The sequence below is a fragment of the Natator depressus genome, chromosome 4 (assembly GCF_965152275.1).
Source record: "Natator depressus isolate rNatDep1 chromosome 4, rNatDep2.hap1, whole genome shotgun sequence".
Classification (NCBI taxonomy): domain Eukaryota; kingdom Metazoa; phylum Chordata; order Testudines; family Cheloniidae; genus Natator; species Natator depressus.
In genome coordinates, this window is record NC_134237.1 from 55,435,202 (window position 1) to 55,453,820 (window position 18,619).

At 40.6% G+C, this 18,619-nt stretch overlaps 1 protein-coding gene across 3 annotated transcripts in view; it reads right to left on the bottom strand.

Moving 5' to 3' along the window:
• Positions 1-18,619, bottom strand: part of TTC29 (tetratricopeptide repeat domain 29) — a 205,039-nt gene that overhangs the window by 132,167 nt on the left and 54,253 nt on the right. For all 3 annotated transcript variants that reach the window (XM_074950961.1, XM_074950962.1, XM_074950963.1), the window contains one exon: positions 9,876-10,061. In XM_074950961.1, the coding sequence (XP_074807062.1) occupies positions 9,876-10,061 (186 nt within the window). The remainder of the gene's footprint in view (positions 1-9,875; positions 10,062-18,619) is intronic.

An 18,619-nucleotide genomic window follows, 5' to 3' on the forward strand; every position in this document is an offset into this window, starting at 1 on the left:
AACATGCTGTGATAAATAAAGTGTGGGGATAGCTTCCTTTGATGGACACCCAGCCAGCCAGTTAACTGTAAAATCCCTGTTGGTAGCTGTTCTTTACTCGCTTTATTTTTAAAGGGTTAAAAATTCCCCCAGGTAAAGAAAAAGAGCTAGTGAACAGGAGCGGCTAACAGGGGAGTTTGGCGAGGGACTTCTCCAGGTGAAGGAGGAGCGATTGCGGGACCCTTGGGGTAAGTTTGCGTGACTGAAATATACCATGTGGTCTGCTGTTTTGGGGACCGTGTGTGACTGTGTGTGCGCTGAGCCTAGTGGCCTGCTATGCAAGGCTGAGAGCTAGGAGCTTCTTGACGAAGCATCCAATCAACACTTAACCAGGGGGCAGGGCTACTCAGGCAGAGCAGGGCTTTAAAAAGTCCGCTCCTAAGCGACCAGAGGAACTGGCGAAGAAGAGCGGCTAACAGGGGAGTTTGGCGAGGGAGTTTACGGGGGAGTGTGAGCAGGGGAAGTTTGCACTTAAAGGTCAAAACACTGCTTGATAAAAACAAAGCACCAACAAGGGAACAAGCTTCGGGAGTAAAAAGAGAATGCAGGTAGAAGTCCAGCAACAGAGTGGGAGCTACCCAGTTTATTGTACCCAATGAAGCATGCATGATTACCCGCCCTATGGGGTGGTGGCATATGTATGCATTCGGTGCAAAGAGCTCCTGGCCCTCAGAGACGGTGTACAACTTTGGAGGCCAAGGTGGCTGAACTGGAGGAGCTAAGGGAGACAGAGGTACATAGATGAGACTTTCCGGGACACAGTAGAATGGTCCCACCCCCCGTCTCACAGCCTCTGTGCTGTTGAGGAGGATGAAAGCCTCAGGGAAGGAGAACATCCAACTGGAGCAGAGGGAAACAATCCCATAGTTGGGACCCTCCTCCCAGATGATGTTGTGGTATCCTCTCACACTGAGGATACTTCTCCAGGGGAGGGAACTCCAGTTATTAGGAAGAGACAGGTATTAGTCATGGGTGATTTGATCATTAGAATCATAGATAGCTGGGTTTGTGATGATCGGGAGAACCGCATGGTGACTTGCCCGCCTGGTGTGAAGGTTGTGGATCTCTTGAGACATCTAGATAGACTTATGTGTAGTGCATTGGAGGAGCCTGTGGTCGTGGTTTATGGATGTACCAACGGCATGGGGAAGGATAGGAGAGCGGTCCTGGAGGCCAAATTTAGGCTGCTAAGTAAGAGATTGAAGTCCAGGACCTCCATGGTAGCATTCTCTGAAATGCTTCCAGTTCCACATGCAGGGCCAGTTAGACAGGCAGAACTGCAGGGTCTCAATGCGTGGATGAGAAGATGGTGTAGGGAGGAGGGGTTTAGATTTATTAGGAACTGGGGAAGTTTTTGGGAGATGGGGAGCCTATACAGGAAGGATGGGCTCCACCTAAACCAAAACAGAACCCGATTGCTGCCTCTTAAAATTAAAAAGGTCATAGAACAGTTTTTAAACTAAGGGCTGGAGGAAAGCCGACAGGTGCAGAGGAGCATGTGGGTCGGACATCCCTTAGGGGAGGATCTATAAATGGAGATTTCCTATGTCCTAATAAGGAGGAGAGGATGGAAAATGATAAAATACAGGGAGGATTTGAAGAGAAACAGTCAAATGAAAAAAAGTCCCGTTCAATTACGTCATGCAATAGGGGACAGCCAAAAAAGGACAAGTTTTTAAAATCTTATATACCAATGCTAGAAGTCTAAATAATAAGATGGGTGAACTAGAGTGCCTAATATTAAATGAGGATATTGATATAATAGGCATCACAGAAACCTGGTGGAATGAGGATAATCAATGGAACACAGTAATACCAGGGTACAAAATATATCGGAAGGACAGAACAGGTCAGTGGGGGAGTGGAACTATATGTGAAAGAAAGCGTAGAATCAAATGACGTAAAAATCTTAAATGAACTAAATTGTACTATCGATAGTAATTCCATGCTTAAAAAATAAGAATATAGCAGTAGGGCTATATTACAGACCACCTGACCAGGATGGCGTTAGTGACTCTGAAATGCTCAGGGAGATTAGAGAGGCTATTAAAATAAAAGACTCAATAATAATAATAATCGGGGATTTCAACTATCCCCATATTGACTGGGTACATATCACCTCAGGAAGGGATGCTGAGGTAAAGTTTCTTGATACCTTAAATGGCTGCTTTTTGGAGCAGCTAGTCCTGGAATCCATAAGAGGAGAGGCAATTCTTGATTTAGTCCTAAGTGGAGCACAGGATCAGGTCCAAGAGGTGAATATAGCTGGACTGCTTGGTAATAGTGACCACAATATAATTAAATTTAACATCTTTGTGGCGGGGAAAACTGCACAGCAGCCCAACACTGTAGCATTTAATTTCAGAAAGGGGAACTACACAAAAATGAGGAGGTTAGATTAAAAGGTATAGTACCAAAAGTAAAATCCCTGCAAGCTGCGTGGAAACTTTTTAAAGACACCATAATAAAGGTTCAACTTAAATGTACACCCCAATTTAAAAAACATAGTAAGAGAACCAGAAAAGAGCCACCATGGTTAAGCAAAAAAGTAAAAGTGAGAGGCAAAAAGGCATCCTTTAAAAAGTGGAAGGTAAATCCTAATGAGGAAAATAGAAATGAGCATAAACTCTGGCAAATGAAGTGTAAAAATATAATTAGAAAGACCAAAAAAGAATTTGAAGAACATTTAGCCAAAGACTCCAAAAGTAATAGCAAATTTTTTTTAAAATATATCAGAAGCGGAAAGCCTGCTGAACAACCAGTGGGGCCACTGGACGACCGAGATGCTAAAGGAGCACTCAAAGACGATAAGGCCATTGTGGAGAAACTAAATGAATTCTTTGCATCAGTTTTCACTGTTGAGGCTATGAGGGAGATGCCCAAACCTGAGCCATTCTTTTTGGGTGACAAATCTGAGGAACTGTCCCAAATTGAAGTGTCATTAGAGGAGGTTTTGGAACAAATTGATAAACTAAACAGCAATAAGTCTCCAGGACCTGATGGTATTGACCCAAGAGTTCTGAAGGAACTCAAATGTGAAATTGCAGGACTACTAACTGTCATCTGTAACCTGTCATTTAAATCAGCTTCTGTACCAAATGACTGGAGGATAGCTAATGTGATGCCAATTTTTAAAAGGGCTCCAGAGGTGACCCTGGCAACTACAGGCCAGTAAGCCTCACTTCAGTACCGGGCAAATTGGTTGAAGCTATCGTAAAGAACAAAATTGTCAGGCACATAAATGAACATAATTTGTTGGGAAATAGTCAACATGGTTTTTGTAAAGGGAAATCATGCCTCACCAATCTACTAGAATCCTTTGAGGGGGTCAACAAGCATGCGAACAAAGCCTTTGACAAGGTCCCTCACCAAAGGCTCTTAAGCAAAATAAGCAGTCCTAGGATAAGACAGAAGGCTCTCTCATGGATTGGTAACTGGTTAAAAGATAGGAAACAAAGGGTAGGAATAAATGGTCAGTTTTCAGAATGGAGAGAGGTAAATAGTGGTGTCCCCCAGGGATCTGTACTGGGCCCAGTCCTATTTAACATATTCATAAACGTTCTGGAAAAAGGGGTAAACAGTGAGGTGGCAAAATTTTCAGATGATACAAAACTACTCAAGATAGTTAAGTCCCAGGAAGACTGCGAAGAGCTACAAAAGGATCTCACAAAACTGAGTGACTGGGCAACAAAATGGCAGATGAAATTAATGTTGATAAATGCAAAGTAACGCACATTGGAAAACAATGATGGGGTCTAAATTAGCTGTTACCACTCAAGAAAGAGATCTTGGAGTCATTGTGAATAGTTCTCTGAAATCATCCACTCAATGTGCAGCAGCAGTCAACAAAAAGAACAGAATTAGATAATACGACAGAAAATATCATATTGCCTCTATATAAATCCATGGTACGCCCACACCTTGAATACTGGCTGCAGATGTGGTCGCCCCATCTCAGAAAAGATATATTGGAATTGGAAAAGGTTCAGAAAAGGGCAACAAAAATGATTAGGGGTATAGAATGGTTTCCGTATGAGGAGAGATTAATAAGACTGGGACTTTTCAGCTTGGAAAAGAGGCAACTAAGGGGGGATATGATAGAGGTCTATAAAATCATGAGTGGTATAGAGAAAGTAAATAAGGAAGTGTTATTTACTCCTTCTCATAATACAAGAACAAGGGGCCACCAAATGAAATTAACAGGTAGCAGGTTTAAAACAAACACAAGAAAGTATTTTTTCATGCAACACACTGTCAACCTCTGGAACTCCTTGCCAGAGGGTGTTTTGAAGGCCACTACTATAACAGGGTTCAAAAGGGAGCTAGATAGATTCATGGAAGATAGGTCCATCAATGGCTATTAGCCAGGATGGGCAGGAATGGTGTCCCTAGCCTCTGTTTGCCAGAAGCTGGGATTGGGTGACAGGGAATGGATCACTTGATGATAACCTACCTGTCTGTTCATTCCCTTTGGGGCACCTGCCATTGGCCACTATCAGAGGACAGGATACTGGGCTTGATGGACCTTTGGTCTGACCCAGTATGGCCATTCTTATGTAAGAAAAAGTGGCACCTGACCAAAAGAGCCAACGGGAAGGCTAGAACTTTTTAAAATGGGGAAAGAAACTTTCCCTTTGTCTGTTCTCTCTGGGCTGGAGGGACAGAGCAGCAATGCTGTAAGCAGCTTAAGCCAGGTGTGCTCATAAATCATCAGATCATACCTAGAACTACTTATCTGAACTCCAAATGTGTAAGTAGATCAGAATGTTTAACTAGACGGGATCAGGTTTATTTTCTTTATTTTGGCTTGTGGATCTCCTCTGTGCTAACCCCAGATGCTTTTGTTTGCTTGTAACCTTTAAGCTGAACCCCCAAGAAAGCTGTTTTGGGTGCTTCCATTTTGTCATTGTTTCTTTTAAGATCTAGCAAAAAGCCTAAGTGCCAGATGTATTTTTTCCCTTTTTGTTTTTAATAAAATTTACCTTTTTTAAGAACAGGATTGGATTTTTGGTGTCCTAAGAGGTTTGTGCATGTTGTTTGATTAGCTGATAGGAAATCAGCTGTGACTTTCTCAGCTCTTCCCGGGAGTGTGGGGTGTGAAAGGGCTTGAGGGTACCCCACAGGGAGGAATTCCCAAGTGCTCCTTCCTGGGTTCAAAGGTTTTTTTTTTTTTTTTTGCATTTGGGTGGTGGCAGCGTTTACCAAGCCAAGGTCAGAGAAAAGCTGTAACCTTGGGAGTTTAATAGAAGCCTAGAGTGGCAAGTATTAATTTTTAAAATCCTTGCGGGCCCCCACTTCTGCACTTGGAGTGACAGAGTGGGGATTCAGCCTTGACACATGCCATCACATAGAGATGTACACAGAATAAGGGCCAGATTCTAATACCCAACAGGAGTACTTGGAGAGTAAACTACTACTCATCATGAGGGTTTCAGAATCTGGACCTAAGCTACTTTGCAGCAGCACCAGCAGCAGTTCTCTGAATATTATCTATTATTTGTATAGTGGTGGCACCTAGGAACCCCAGCCATGGACCAGAACTCCAGGGTGCTAAGTGCAAAAATGATGGTCCCTGTCACAAAGGGCATATTGCCTTCACAACCCCTGGAATTGCTCCACATTGACCTGGAACCATTAAAAGTATTTTACCTAGTTGAGGGTCACATGCTTCATTGGCACCGAGACTTTCTATAAAAAAGCCACATTGATCTTGCCATCTTCAAATCCTTCCCATCTGTTCAGTACATGGAAATTCCAATTGGAAATGGAGATGGAAGGAGAGGGATTATGTTCTGTGACAGAATTGTGATCAAGTTTAAAAGGACTCTGGGGCTACCAGTTTCCCATCTGGTGCACTGCTGATCTGGGTAGAATGGTAAAAAGGAAAGGAGAAGCTGATATAGAGGACACTATCACAGAGGATGGGTGTGTCCTCCTTCCTCCCAGAGAGATGAAATTGGACATGAGTGGTTATTACCCAACTGTTTGACTTGATTTGTTATGATTTTGAATTTTGTTTTTGGAAATAAAAGCAAGCCCTGAAAAATTGGATCTTTTCTCCAATCGTACTAGGAGGCTGGAATTTTTGTTTCCTTCTCAACTGACAAGTGTGCACACTGGTCTGCAGCAATATATTTGGAAAACTCCAGATACTGGCTAAGCAACCTACTGGGGATCCCTACATCATTACATCCACAGGTTGGATGGTTTGCAGTGATTGAGGTAAATAGTATTTAACAGTTGCTGCATTCACTGCTCTGTGAGTGAAATCTAGCACAAGACTTTAGCACCAAAATCATTTCTTTGTACTCACCCAATCTGTTCATTTTATCCATCAGCTGTCTCTCATTTTACACTTAGATTGTAAACTTTTCAGGGCAGAGCTCATCTTTTTGTACAATCTCTAGCACAATGGAATCTTGATCTCTAACTGGGGGTTCTAAGCATTACAGCACTACAAATAAAAAATAGGGCAAATTTGCTATATTTTCCCAGTGCTGCCATTCACAGTTGGGGGTAAAGTTCACCCTGAATGAATCTAGAGTCCTGCAAGGGAAAAATTGTATGTGACCACTGAATTAAAACATGCCTTATAATGTATATGTACAGAGGGACAACTAGCATGTGTAACTTTAACTTTGATATTTCAATACTTTTGAGTGCTTCACTTTGCAACATTAACATTCTTCTAATACATTTTTGTATTTGAACATAAACTATTTCTGCCTGCAGGCATAGCAGTTGTGGAGACCCGGTTTAGACGTATGCATATAACTTCCACATAGATACTCAAGACAATCCTCTGAGCGTCTCTCAAAAATTCTTACAATATAAATGCAATTTTTTTATTGACAAAAACTAGCCATAAACAATTCAAACACCAAATGAATCATTTATTATCATGGATTAACTGGGATTCACTGGGAAAAAGATGGCAGAATTTGATTTTAATATGTTACAGAACAACAAGATGTAAGAATCCAATTTTAAATTATTGTTCTATGACCACACCTAGTAATAAGATACTTAAACATCAAGGGCTTGATGCAAAGCCCACAGTCAATGGGAATCTTTCCACTGGCTTCAGCAGGCCTTGGATCAAACCACTAAACCAGTTTTAACCTAGGTTAGGATAGGATAGATGTAACATACCAATCCTGAGCCTAAATTCAGGTGACCAAGGCTCAATTCCACAGAAAGTTTGACCTAAGTTATATGGCAAGGAGCCTGCATTCTATGACGCTCCAGTCCAGCAGACTGGAGATTTTTTCAGCTACTTCAGATAAATAAAACAATTGAGGTTTTTATTGAACTAAATATGAAAATGAATATAACAGCAACAGCAGCTCCCCTGTTATTAAATTTAATATAAAATCTAATTTATTTGATGGTCTGTCTACATTTTTAGGGAGGAGTTTTCAAAAGTGCACAGAATTGGTCTAATGCCGCTCCCACTGATGTCGATGGGAGTTTTAACATTGTTTTCATTGGGAACAGAATTAAGACAATACTGAATGCAATACTGAATGCTCAAGGGGAAACTGGGTAGAGAATAGTTGGGACCTTGAGCATCTGGAAACATGTGAGTTTATGATACAAGCATATTAGTTGGATGTAATAATAATCATCAGCTGTGAGATACTTAACAACAAGTAGGTCATAGAAGATTAGCATTGGAAGAGACCTCAGGAGGTCATCTAGTCCAACCCCCTGCTCAAAGCAAGACCAACCCCAACTAAATCATCGCAGCCAGGGCTTTGTCAAGCAGGGCCTTAAAAACCTCTAAGGATGGAGACTCCACTACTTCCCTAGGTAACCCTTTCCAGTGCTTCACCACCCTCCTAATGAAATAGTTTTTCCTAATATCCAACCTAGACCTCCCTCACTGCAACTTGAGACCCATTGCTCCTTGTTTGGTCATCTGCCACCACTGAGAACAGCAGAGCTCCTTCTTATTTGGAACCCCCCTCTAGATAGCTGAAGGCTGATATCAACCCCCCACCCCACTCTTCTCTTCTGCAGACTAAATAAGCCCAGTTCCCTCAGCCTCTTCTCATCAGTCATGTACCCCAGCCCCCTAATCATTTTCGTTGCCCTCTGCTGGACTCTCTCCAGTTTGTCCACATCCTTTTTGCAGTTGGGGGCCCAAAACTGGACGCAATACTCCAGATGTGGCCTCACCAGTGTTGAATAGAGGGGAATAATCACTTCCCTCGATCTGTGGCAATGCTCCTACTAATGCAGCCCAATATGCCGTTAGCCTTCTTGGCAACAAGGGCACACTGTTGACTCATATCCAGCTTCTCGTCCACCATAATCCCCAGATAGCAGACACTGATACTGGCATAATTAGATCTTTGTTTGTATACTGTATCCCACTCTCCCTAGCTTTGTCTGTCTCCTGTCTTTTAGGACATAAAACTCTTCAGGGCAAGGACTTTCTCTTCATTTGTGCTGAACAGAACCTTTGTGTTGTACCAGAATATAAATTAAAATAATTATTCAAAGTTAAACTCCCATTGAGATGAATGGCATAATTCACACATCTCACAGCTTCTGTTTCAGATTGTCAGTGGATTCTGGCACACACAGTATTGACTTATACTTGGTATATGTTTGGAAGATTTTCTTTGCTGGACCCAATTGTAATCTGAAGCCAAGGATAAAAGATATCGGGTATATTTAGGATATGGAGGTGAAATATAAGTATTAATTAATGTTGTAATTAGGCCTGTAAGATATTTAGCATTGCCAAATTAGGCCATAGGACAAGTTACCATAAGTACATTAATCATAAACCTGCTGAGCTTGTGTCTATGTTTGTGATATGATGATGTTTCGGAAATAATAGCTGTTTGAACAATAATGTCTATGAGAGATCAGCAGATATCAGAAGATGACCGTTGATAGCTGGGGTGAAATGTTAGAGACCTCCCTAAGGTGACAAGGTGACATAAATGTTCATGAATACAAGGGGAATTAATGAGTTACCCTGTGAAAAACAGGAAACCCAAAAAGTAGTGGGATGTGGAAATTCAAATAAGGAAAAGGGGCTAAAACTTTCATAAATATGTATGAACCCCAGTGGGCATCAACGTAACATGTTATGAAAGCTGTATCCCACCCTGTGTGCCTTTGTTGAGGAGAGATGCCAGGATGACAACTGAGAGGTTTTTTTATAAGGCCTTGGTGTGAGTAATACAAATACTATACAGTCTGTACTGGTGTCTCTCTCCTTTACCAGATTCCAGTATGTGTATTGTTTGGTTGGTTAGTAAAAGTAATTATTACAGAAAAAGCACTATGTAGTCTCATGCACCGTGAGGTCCGCCCTTCTATTGGTAACCTTTCCACTGCAGTCAATCTTGGGGGCTGAATTCTCACAGATTAAAGTAGGTGTAAACCCTCACCTTGGGGTGAGTAATTGGTTAACATAACATAACCACAGGCGCACAGTCTGAGACAACATTAGCTAGTGAGAAGTTGAACAAACAGCACGTGACAAAAGGAAGTAACCTTAAAGCAAGGGAACATCATTTATAAAGAAATTCTTCCTCTGTTCATATATCTTGTTTTCAGTTGAATGAGAACCTTCAAACTACAACTGGCATGTTAATGGGGTGCAAAATTCTGTCTCTAATGATGAACTGTTCTATTTGTAGATTTGCTGATCTAAAAATTTAAATTATGACAACTTCACAAACCCACAGATATTTTAGCATGAAATAATAGATTATGGTATAATATTGTGCAGAGTAATTAGATATAAACCAACAGAATGTGACTGTGTGAAAATGGAAATACATTTTGATGTAATGATATAAACTGTTACTTACCTTGTTCCTCATTGACAAGGCCCATATTTGCATGCGCTTCAGCCTCTTTTTTCCCACCATCTATTTTGATCAGCTGAGCAGTGCTTAAGCATTGTTCATAAAAGTAATTCCTTAACCATTTGTCCTCAGGATTGTTGAAGCAGTAGGCCAAATTAAGTTGGTTATTGTACACCTCCTCATAGTACTCTTAAAATGTAAAAAAAATGACAACTCAGTCACAACAATGGAACATTAACAACTTTCAAGATGAAGGCCTGTTTGGTAAAATTAGATTTCTTTTCATATAGTAGTAGTGAACGCATAATAAACATATCAGTTAAAGGGATGTTTACTGTGCCCCATTCATCTACATATAGTTACACTCTCTTAAATAAATACTTGATTAAACAAATATAAACTAAGGAAAAGGGATAAACTTCCAAATAAAAGCACCACTGAAAAACGAATTGTGGCAGGAATATGAATACATGAATATTATTTTCTGTATAACAGACCAAAATATATTTCATCAAAATATGTGAAAAAAGTACCTGTAACAGAAATGGACTTACCAGAAAGCATACTCCTGTGTCAGCACAACACAATGCTATGCAAATGTCAGAGCTTGGAGCAGCAAAATCCCACTAAAGAAGGGAGTGCTTTATATGACTCTTAAACAATCTCCACTGATTGAGACTGCAAAGGCATTGACAGGATTCAGAATGGGCGTGAGTCTGAAAGAGAATCACTGTCTGTGTCTAAGGGTATGTATACATTGCAATTAGACACCTGTGGCTGGCCCACGCCAGCTGACTTGGGCTAAGGGGCTGTTTAAGTGCAGTGTAGACATTATGAGGACATCCCACCCTGGAAGGTCCTAGAGCTCAGGCTTCAGCCCGAGCCTGGATATCTATACTGCAATTAAACAGCCCTGAAGACCGAGCCCTATGAGCCTGAGTCAGCTGGCACAGACCAGTTGCGGGTTTTTAATTGCAGTGTAGACATACCCTTAGTGGTTGTAGTGAAGGAGGTAAAGGGAAAACAAGGAAACCAATAATATCTGAAAAAAATCCTATATTAAACATATTTATCTAACTAATCTTGACTATTTTCATATCCATTTTAAGCATTACAAGTAAAAAGGAATAATGAAAAAGGCTAATAGTATTCATGTACATTTCTGTTTCTAGTTCCTTAAAAACTGTGTTACAAATTAACGGCAAGACTGAAACTTTATATTTTGCTACGAATAAGGGATAGTGCATAGAGGTGCTGCCCACAAAGCAGCTCTGGAAAGTACATGTGACTCAAACCCTAAATCCCTTGGCTTAAAAGGAGAAAACAGTCTGCTCCTGCTCTTTACCAATAGCAGATTACTTCCTAGTGGCATGTTGAGAGAACATAAGAACGTGGCCATACGGGTCAGATCAAAGGTCCATCAAGCCCAGTATTCTGTCCTCTGACAGTGGCCAATGGCAGGTGCCCCAAAGGGAATGAACAGACAGGTTATCATCAAGTGATCCATTCCCTGTCACCCAATCCCAGCTTCTGGCAAACAGAGGCTAGGGACACCATTCCTGCCCATCCTGGCTAATAGCCATTGATGGACCTATCTTCCATGAATCTATCTAGCTCCCTTTTGAACTCTGTTATAGTAGTGGCCTTCACAACACCCTCTGGCAAGGAGTTCCAGAGGTTGGCAGTGTGTTGCCCTTTTCCAATTCCAATATAACTTTTTTTGAGATGGGGCAACCACATCTGCACGCAGTATTCAAGGTGTGGGTGTACCATGGATTTATATAAAGGCAATATGATATTTTCTGTCGTATTATCTATAATGATAATACGACAGAAAATATTATCATTTTTGATGATCATTTTGATGATCACCTTTGTTGATGATTCCCAACATTCTGTTCTTTTTGTTGACTGCTGCTGCACATTGAGTGGATGATTTCAGAGAACTATTCACAGTGACTCCAAGATCTCTTTCTTGAGTGGTAACAGCTAATTTAGACCCCATCATTGTATATGTATAGTTAGAATTATGTTTTCCAATGTGCATTACTTTGCATTTATCAACATTAAATTTCATCTGCCATTTTGTTGCTCAGTTTTGTGAGATCCTTTTGTAGCTCTTAACTATGTTGAGTAGTTTTGTATCATCTGCAAATTTTGCCACCTCACTGTTTACCTCTTTTTCCAGATACTTTATGAATATGTTAAATAGGACTGGGCCCAGTACAGATCCCTGGGGAACACCACTTTTTACCTTTCAGTAAATTTATTCCATTTATTCCAACCTTTGTTTCCTATCTTTTAACCAGTTACCAATCCATGAAAGAACCTTCCCTCTTATCCCATGCCTACTTATTTTGCTTAAGAGCCTTTGGTGAGGGACCTTGTCAAAGGCTTTCTGAAAATCAAAATACACTATATCCACTGGATCTCCTTTGTCTGCATGCTTGTTGACCCGCTCAGAGGACCACTCAAGGGCTCCATCCTGCGAAAGTAAGGATGAAGTAGCAGCCTCACAGAGTATGCTCTCTCCACATGTACAAACCAACAGTATGTCACAATCTTGCCCTAAAATTTATAAAGATACTTGAAATGTAATTCATTATTCAGCTTCTCAGCAACCTAAGTAACTGCACATTGGACACCTTACGAAGCTTAATTAAACTGTTGCTAGCTGCAAGTCCAAAATCCAAGGAGTGTTAATATATTATCAAATGTATTATTTATTTCTGTAAGTTACATCTTATATGAAATAGGAGAGATTTCCTATCAGAAGAGTACAGTTAGAAATCACAGGAGATTATCTCGATGCTCTGCTGAATTAGGTTAATGATCTGGTGTTTAGAAGCATCGGACTGAAGAACTTTGACAATAATTACCACACTGTCTCCTCTTACCATGGGTTTGAATCACCTATTCTCTCAGGGGCTCAGAGGGTCCACAGAATTAATTAGCGGAACATATAACCCTTCTGTCTAATTCACAGATGCAAAAATAGCAGGTCAAATTTAATGCTGACATAAGGCAATGAATTTGTCTCCACTTAAGCCAGAGATAAATTTGGACAACTGACTAAAATTTGATTGATATGTTGTGTATGTGGCTGGTGACTGAGTGGAAGCCCAGGAACATATTCTTAAAGGATTTGAATGTATTTGGGGAGATGGAGGAGTTAAAACAGACATCTCTCTCATCAGGAAGACACGGTGGGCGAGGTAATATCTTTTATTGGATCAACTTCTATTTGTGACTGAGACAAGCTTTTGAGCCACACAGAGAAGAGATGTGTAGCTCAAAAGCTTGTCTCACTCACCAACAGAAGTTGGTCCAATAAAACATATTACCACACCCACCTTGTCTCTCTAATATCCTGGGACCAAGACAGATACAATTGCATGCATATCTCACAGCAGGTCAGACAGTGTTTCATGAGAGAAACTGTTGGCTAGCTGAAGGTGTGAACACAGCTGCTTTGTGTTCAGGAGTTCTGTGAGTTGTAAGTTTTGCTGTTGTTTTTACAGTTAATTACCTTTTGTGCTCAAAGCAATGACAGGATCTACATGCAGGAGTAGGAACAGATACACTGAACTTGCATCCACTTCTCTCTCAACAAGGAAACCCACTTCGGAGTGAAATCTTGGGCCTCCCGAAGTCAATGGAAAAAATCCAATTGATTTCAAAGGGGCCAGGATTTCACTCCTGGAGTGCAAATGTTTCCTTACTGCTTAGAAATCAGGACACCACATCAAAACATTATTAAATTCTATGCTGAAGCCTTCAGATAATAGCTGATCTAACACGGAAACTCAGGGAAACTCAAGCCTTAATGTATATTTTTCAAAAGAAGTTTTAGGGGGAGCCAAAAAAGTCAAACCTCTGTAAAGAACTAATATAAGGATTGCAAATGATAACTTTCATGTCAGTCACTTCAGCTGTCTGAACAAAAAGTTATTAGTAATTACTTCTGTACAAAATTTACAGCTCCTTGCTTCAGTTCTAACCAGGAAGAGAGATTTTTTCCACAGCCTCCCCATTTTTATATCTTTCATTTCAAAATCAAAACTTGAATTACATATTTGCTAATATGAAGTACTCTGAGTGCCTTGTACTATCTGCTTACAAGATTAAGTTCTTTATCACCTCAAGTTAACCTTGATGAAGCACTGCAGCAAGTAGCATATAACAGAAGTCTTTTTATTCTTCATGTGTGCTATTCCCTGTTCTGACTTTTCCAAGTATCACATACCCGTTCATCTTTCTTGCCATCCTTGACACATTTAGCTAGTGCTTTAACGTCTTTCATTTTTTATCTGATCCTGGCCAATTTGAGTAATGTGAGCTGATTTTTCCGTTTAATGTTTTCTGAAGCCACTCTTCCTGCCCATTTATTTTTTTTCTTTTGACAACTAAACTTACTTCCCTTGTTAAACAATTCTGTCCTCTTGTTAATTCAACCTTTGCCTTCTCCATTCCTGTTTGTTTTCTCAGAGTTATCTTAATTGTTCACGTATCAGAAGGGTAGCAGTGTTAGTCTGGATCTGTAAAAGTGGCAAAGAGTCCTGTGACACCTTATAGACTAACAGACGTATTGGAGCGTAAGCTTTCGTGGGTGAATACCACATGCATTCTTACATTCCACAGTTTCCATCCTTTTTAAGATTCCATAATCAGCTTCCTTTAAAATACACAGAATTTTCATTTGAAGACTGTTATTTTTTTTAGGCCAAAAAATTCTGTGACTCTGAATTATCTTTTCAGCACTTGTAACTCACTGCTACTCTGTTTTATTCTTCTGACAGATTCATTTGCTTCTTGGTTACCACAAATAGGCTTCCTGTGTCCTTTGTTGTGTTATCATTCCCAATCACTGTGTTTCCTCAATGAAAATTTTACTCTAATTTTTGTCTCAATAATGTGATGCAAATTCAGTTCCAGTGTTCAGCATTTTCTTCTATTCCCAAACAAACAACTATTAACTTTCATGTAATGGATAAAGATTTTAGTCATTTCAGCTGGAAATGGTCAAGTTGTAATAATTTACTTAATACTGCTCCAAGAGACAGATATTAAAATTTCACAATGCAAGACTGAACTTAATGCTTGCTGAAATTTATGGCTGCAAGGGAACTTGAGGTCATCTAATCCATCCCCCTGTACTGGGGCAAGACCTACTATCTCAGAGGTCTTTCTCTAAACTGTTCTTAAAAAACCTCCAATGATGTGGATTCCACAACCTCCCTTGGTAATCTATTCCAATACTTAACTATCCTTATAGTTAGAATGTTTTCCCTAATATATAAACCTAAATCTCCCTTATTGCAAATTAAGCCCACTATTTCTTGTTCTACTTTCAGTGGTCATAAGAAGATAAGAATGGCCCTACTGGGTCAGGCCAAAGGTCCATCTAGCCCAGTATCCTGTCTTCTGACAGTGGCCAGTGCCAAGTGCCCCAGAGGGAATGAAGAGAACAGGTAACCATCAAGTGATTCATCCCGTCGCTCATTCCCAGCCTCTGGCAAACAGAGGCTAGGGACACCATTCCTGCCCATCTTGGATAATAGCCATTGACATGGAGACTTGGAGAACAATTGATCATCATCCTCTTTATAAAAGCCCTTCACATATTTGAAGACTGTTATCAGGTCCCTCCCGCAGTCTTTTTTCTCAAGCCTAAACATGCCCAGTTTTTTTTAACCTTTCCTCACAGGTGAGCTTTTCTAAACCTTTTATCGTTTTTGTTATTCTCCTCTGGACTCTCTAAAAAACAACTTGGACAAATTGCAAAGTGTGGTGCCCCAAAACTGAACTCAGTACTCCAGCTGGGGCCTCACCAATGCCAAGTAGAGTGGAAAAATTATCTCCTATATCTTACATACAACAGTCCTGTTAATTACCCCGTAATTATATTAGTTTTCTTTGCAACTGCATTGCATTGTTGGCACATGTTCAGTTTGTGCAGGCCCATATTACGTGCCACTTGGAACTGGGGTACCACTGAGCCCGTCTGACCCACCAGCCCGGGTTTCCTTCACACTGTATTGCTCAGGCGAGCCAGCCAAGCCCTCCCTCAGGATTCAGACTGCACACACACAGCTGCACACACACACAGCTGCAGTTTTACACACAGATGCTGAGATCAGCTCTGCATGGGAAGACTCAGCTAAGGAATTGCCCAATACTCAAGTGCACGTCTCCCTCTAAAGGGTACACCCAAAATTGTATAGTCTTGCACTGCACAGAAAATTGTACAGAATAAGCTTTTGAAATTTGCCCCCTCCCTCAATGTGGAGAGAGATATGCAACGGCTTTTTGCCCCCCCTCCCAGTTATGAATGCCACATACTGGGTTTTAGACAAAACAAAAACAAGTTTATTAACTACAAAAAATAGATTTTAAGTGAGTATAAGGGATAACAAACAGATCAAAGCAGATTACCCACCAAATAAAACAAAAATGTAATCTAAGCATAAGATTCTAAAGTAACTGGTTACAAGTAGTAATTTCTCGCCCTAAATGTTGTTTTAGGCAGATTGCAGAGATTCTTGAAAGCCATCTGCACTTGCCTGCAGCTTAAACCTTCAGATATTTCATTCACAGGTCAGACAACCTTCCAGCCTGGGCTCAGTCCTTCTCCCCTCATTCAGTCTTTGTTTCTTAGATGTTGATAGCAGTCATCTTGGGCAGGGATACCATGAAGAATGACCCCTGATTATGTCATTCCCCTGCCTTAAATAGGTTTTACATATGGTGGGAATCCTTTGTCTTCCAGTGTGATTCCCTTCCCCGGTCAGTGGAAAAATACTAATATTATCATGGCGTCCAGTATCAGGTGACTTGATCATGCGACCCTGCAGCCATAACTCAAAGGCTGTTTGTAGCATCACCAGGAAGACTTCTCAGTGGGTGAGTAGTATCTTCATAAACCTATTGTTTTCCCTAATGGCTCTTCCCAGCGAGACAGCTAGATTGATTGAATTCTGCCTAATGGGCTTTTCCCAGGTGTAAGCATATTTGCAATAGATGCATAGACAATATTCCTAATGTCAGATACAAAAATGGTAAATGCACATAAATATGATAATCATTCAGTAAATCATAACCTTTCCAGTGATCTCACGTGTCTTATATTGCATGAAATACGTCATAATTATGCCAAACTCATATTATAATAATATTATCATGATGAATATAGGCTGTAATGCCACAATGGGCTTATTCTCAGATGACTCTAATGCAATCCCTGAGCACCATCCCATCCTGTGCACTGAATGAGGTACGTGGCACCGCAGCAGGCCTTGACTACCAAAATGAGCAACTGCAGGAACAGTCCTTGATACCTGCAGTCCTGTGCAAGACCATGCCCCGTACAGAAAGAATCTTCAAAGAACACAACTGCCAAATTAACAAATCTCTAATGAGCATCTGAAAATCACAATTTTTCAGAGTCTCATAACTTGGACAAATTTATGTGAACTTTCATGGCAGCAGCAAAAGGCAGATCTCTTGTCCTTAGAGCAGCCCCCTTGCCAAATTTCAAATGATAGTAAGAATTTTTTTTAACATAGCCAAAACAATGTATTTTATCCTAACTTCTCAGAAACTACTGAATAGGTTTTGCTGAAACTTTTTTTTTAATTGAGCCTGAGGCTGACACCTTGCATAGATATTTTAAGCCTAAATGTGTCCTACAGTGCTCATATGCTCAGTTCCTGAAGTATTTTGTAGCATCTGTAAGGGAAGAGTGCTAGTATGTAAGTTACTGGCATATTAGGGAATCACTCAAAGAGGGCAGAGTAAAGGTTGTGATGTAGCACTGGTATATACCTTAATTCCTCATTTTCAGATGTTTGATCATGGCTGGTAGGGCATGAGGCACCAGTGGCCAATTTTACCTCTGTGTTAAGGGAGGTTTGGGAGCAGTTAATTTCCTTATTTAAAAAAAAAATTCAGTACCCACCTATCCATAGTCCAGTTCTCTGCCTCCACTGCCTCTGGCTCCTTGGCAATGATTAATCTGGACACAGAAAACATTGCTGCATATTAGTCCTTTCACTGCCCCTGCACTACTCCCTTTTGTCCCATCTCTTTGCTTGTCCAGCACAACTTAGTCTTCCCTTCTCAACCTTACAGGTCGAGGAGCTGGGAAGAGGATGCAGGAATAGTGCAGAGACTGACATGGAGTCACTGGGGGCATAGTTTGAATGTGCCACTGGAGGGGAAGGTGCCTAGCTTCCTCCACTTATAGTTCTGCTCTATTAGTACTTCTAAGCTCCCAGAGAGCAAAGGTTTCTTTGATGACAATCCTTTGTCAGGGGATCATAGAAAAACTATTTTGAAAACCCAATTCTTCATCAAAACTCTCAAAATCATGCCAAATCAACCTAATTTCCTTCTTTGTCAGGGTTACTGGCCTGGTAGATGGGGTGAGGCAGTAGACTTAATATATCTTTATTTTAATGAGACTTTCGACACTGTTCCACATGACACTTCCATAAGCAAACTAGGGAAATGTGATCTACATGGAATTACTGTAAGGCAGGTGCACAGCTGATTGAAAGATCGTACTCAAAGAGTAGTTATCAATGGTTCACTGTCAAACTGGGAGGGTGCATTTAGTGGGGTCTGGTAGGGTCAGGTACTATTCAATATTTCCATTAAATGACTGGGACAACAGAATGGAGAGTATGATTATAAAATCTGTGGATGACTCCAAACTGGGATGAGTTGCAAGCACTTTGGAGGCCAGG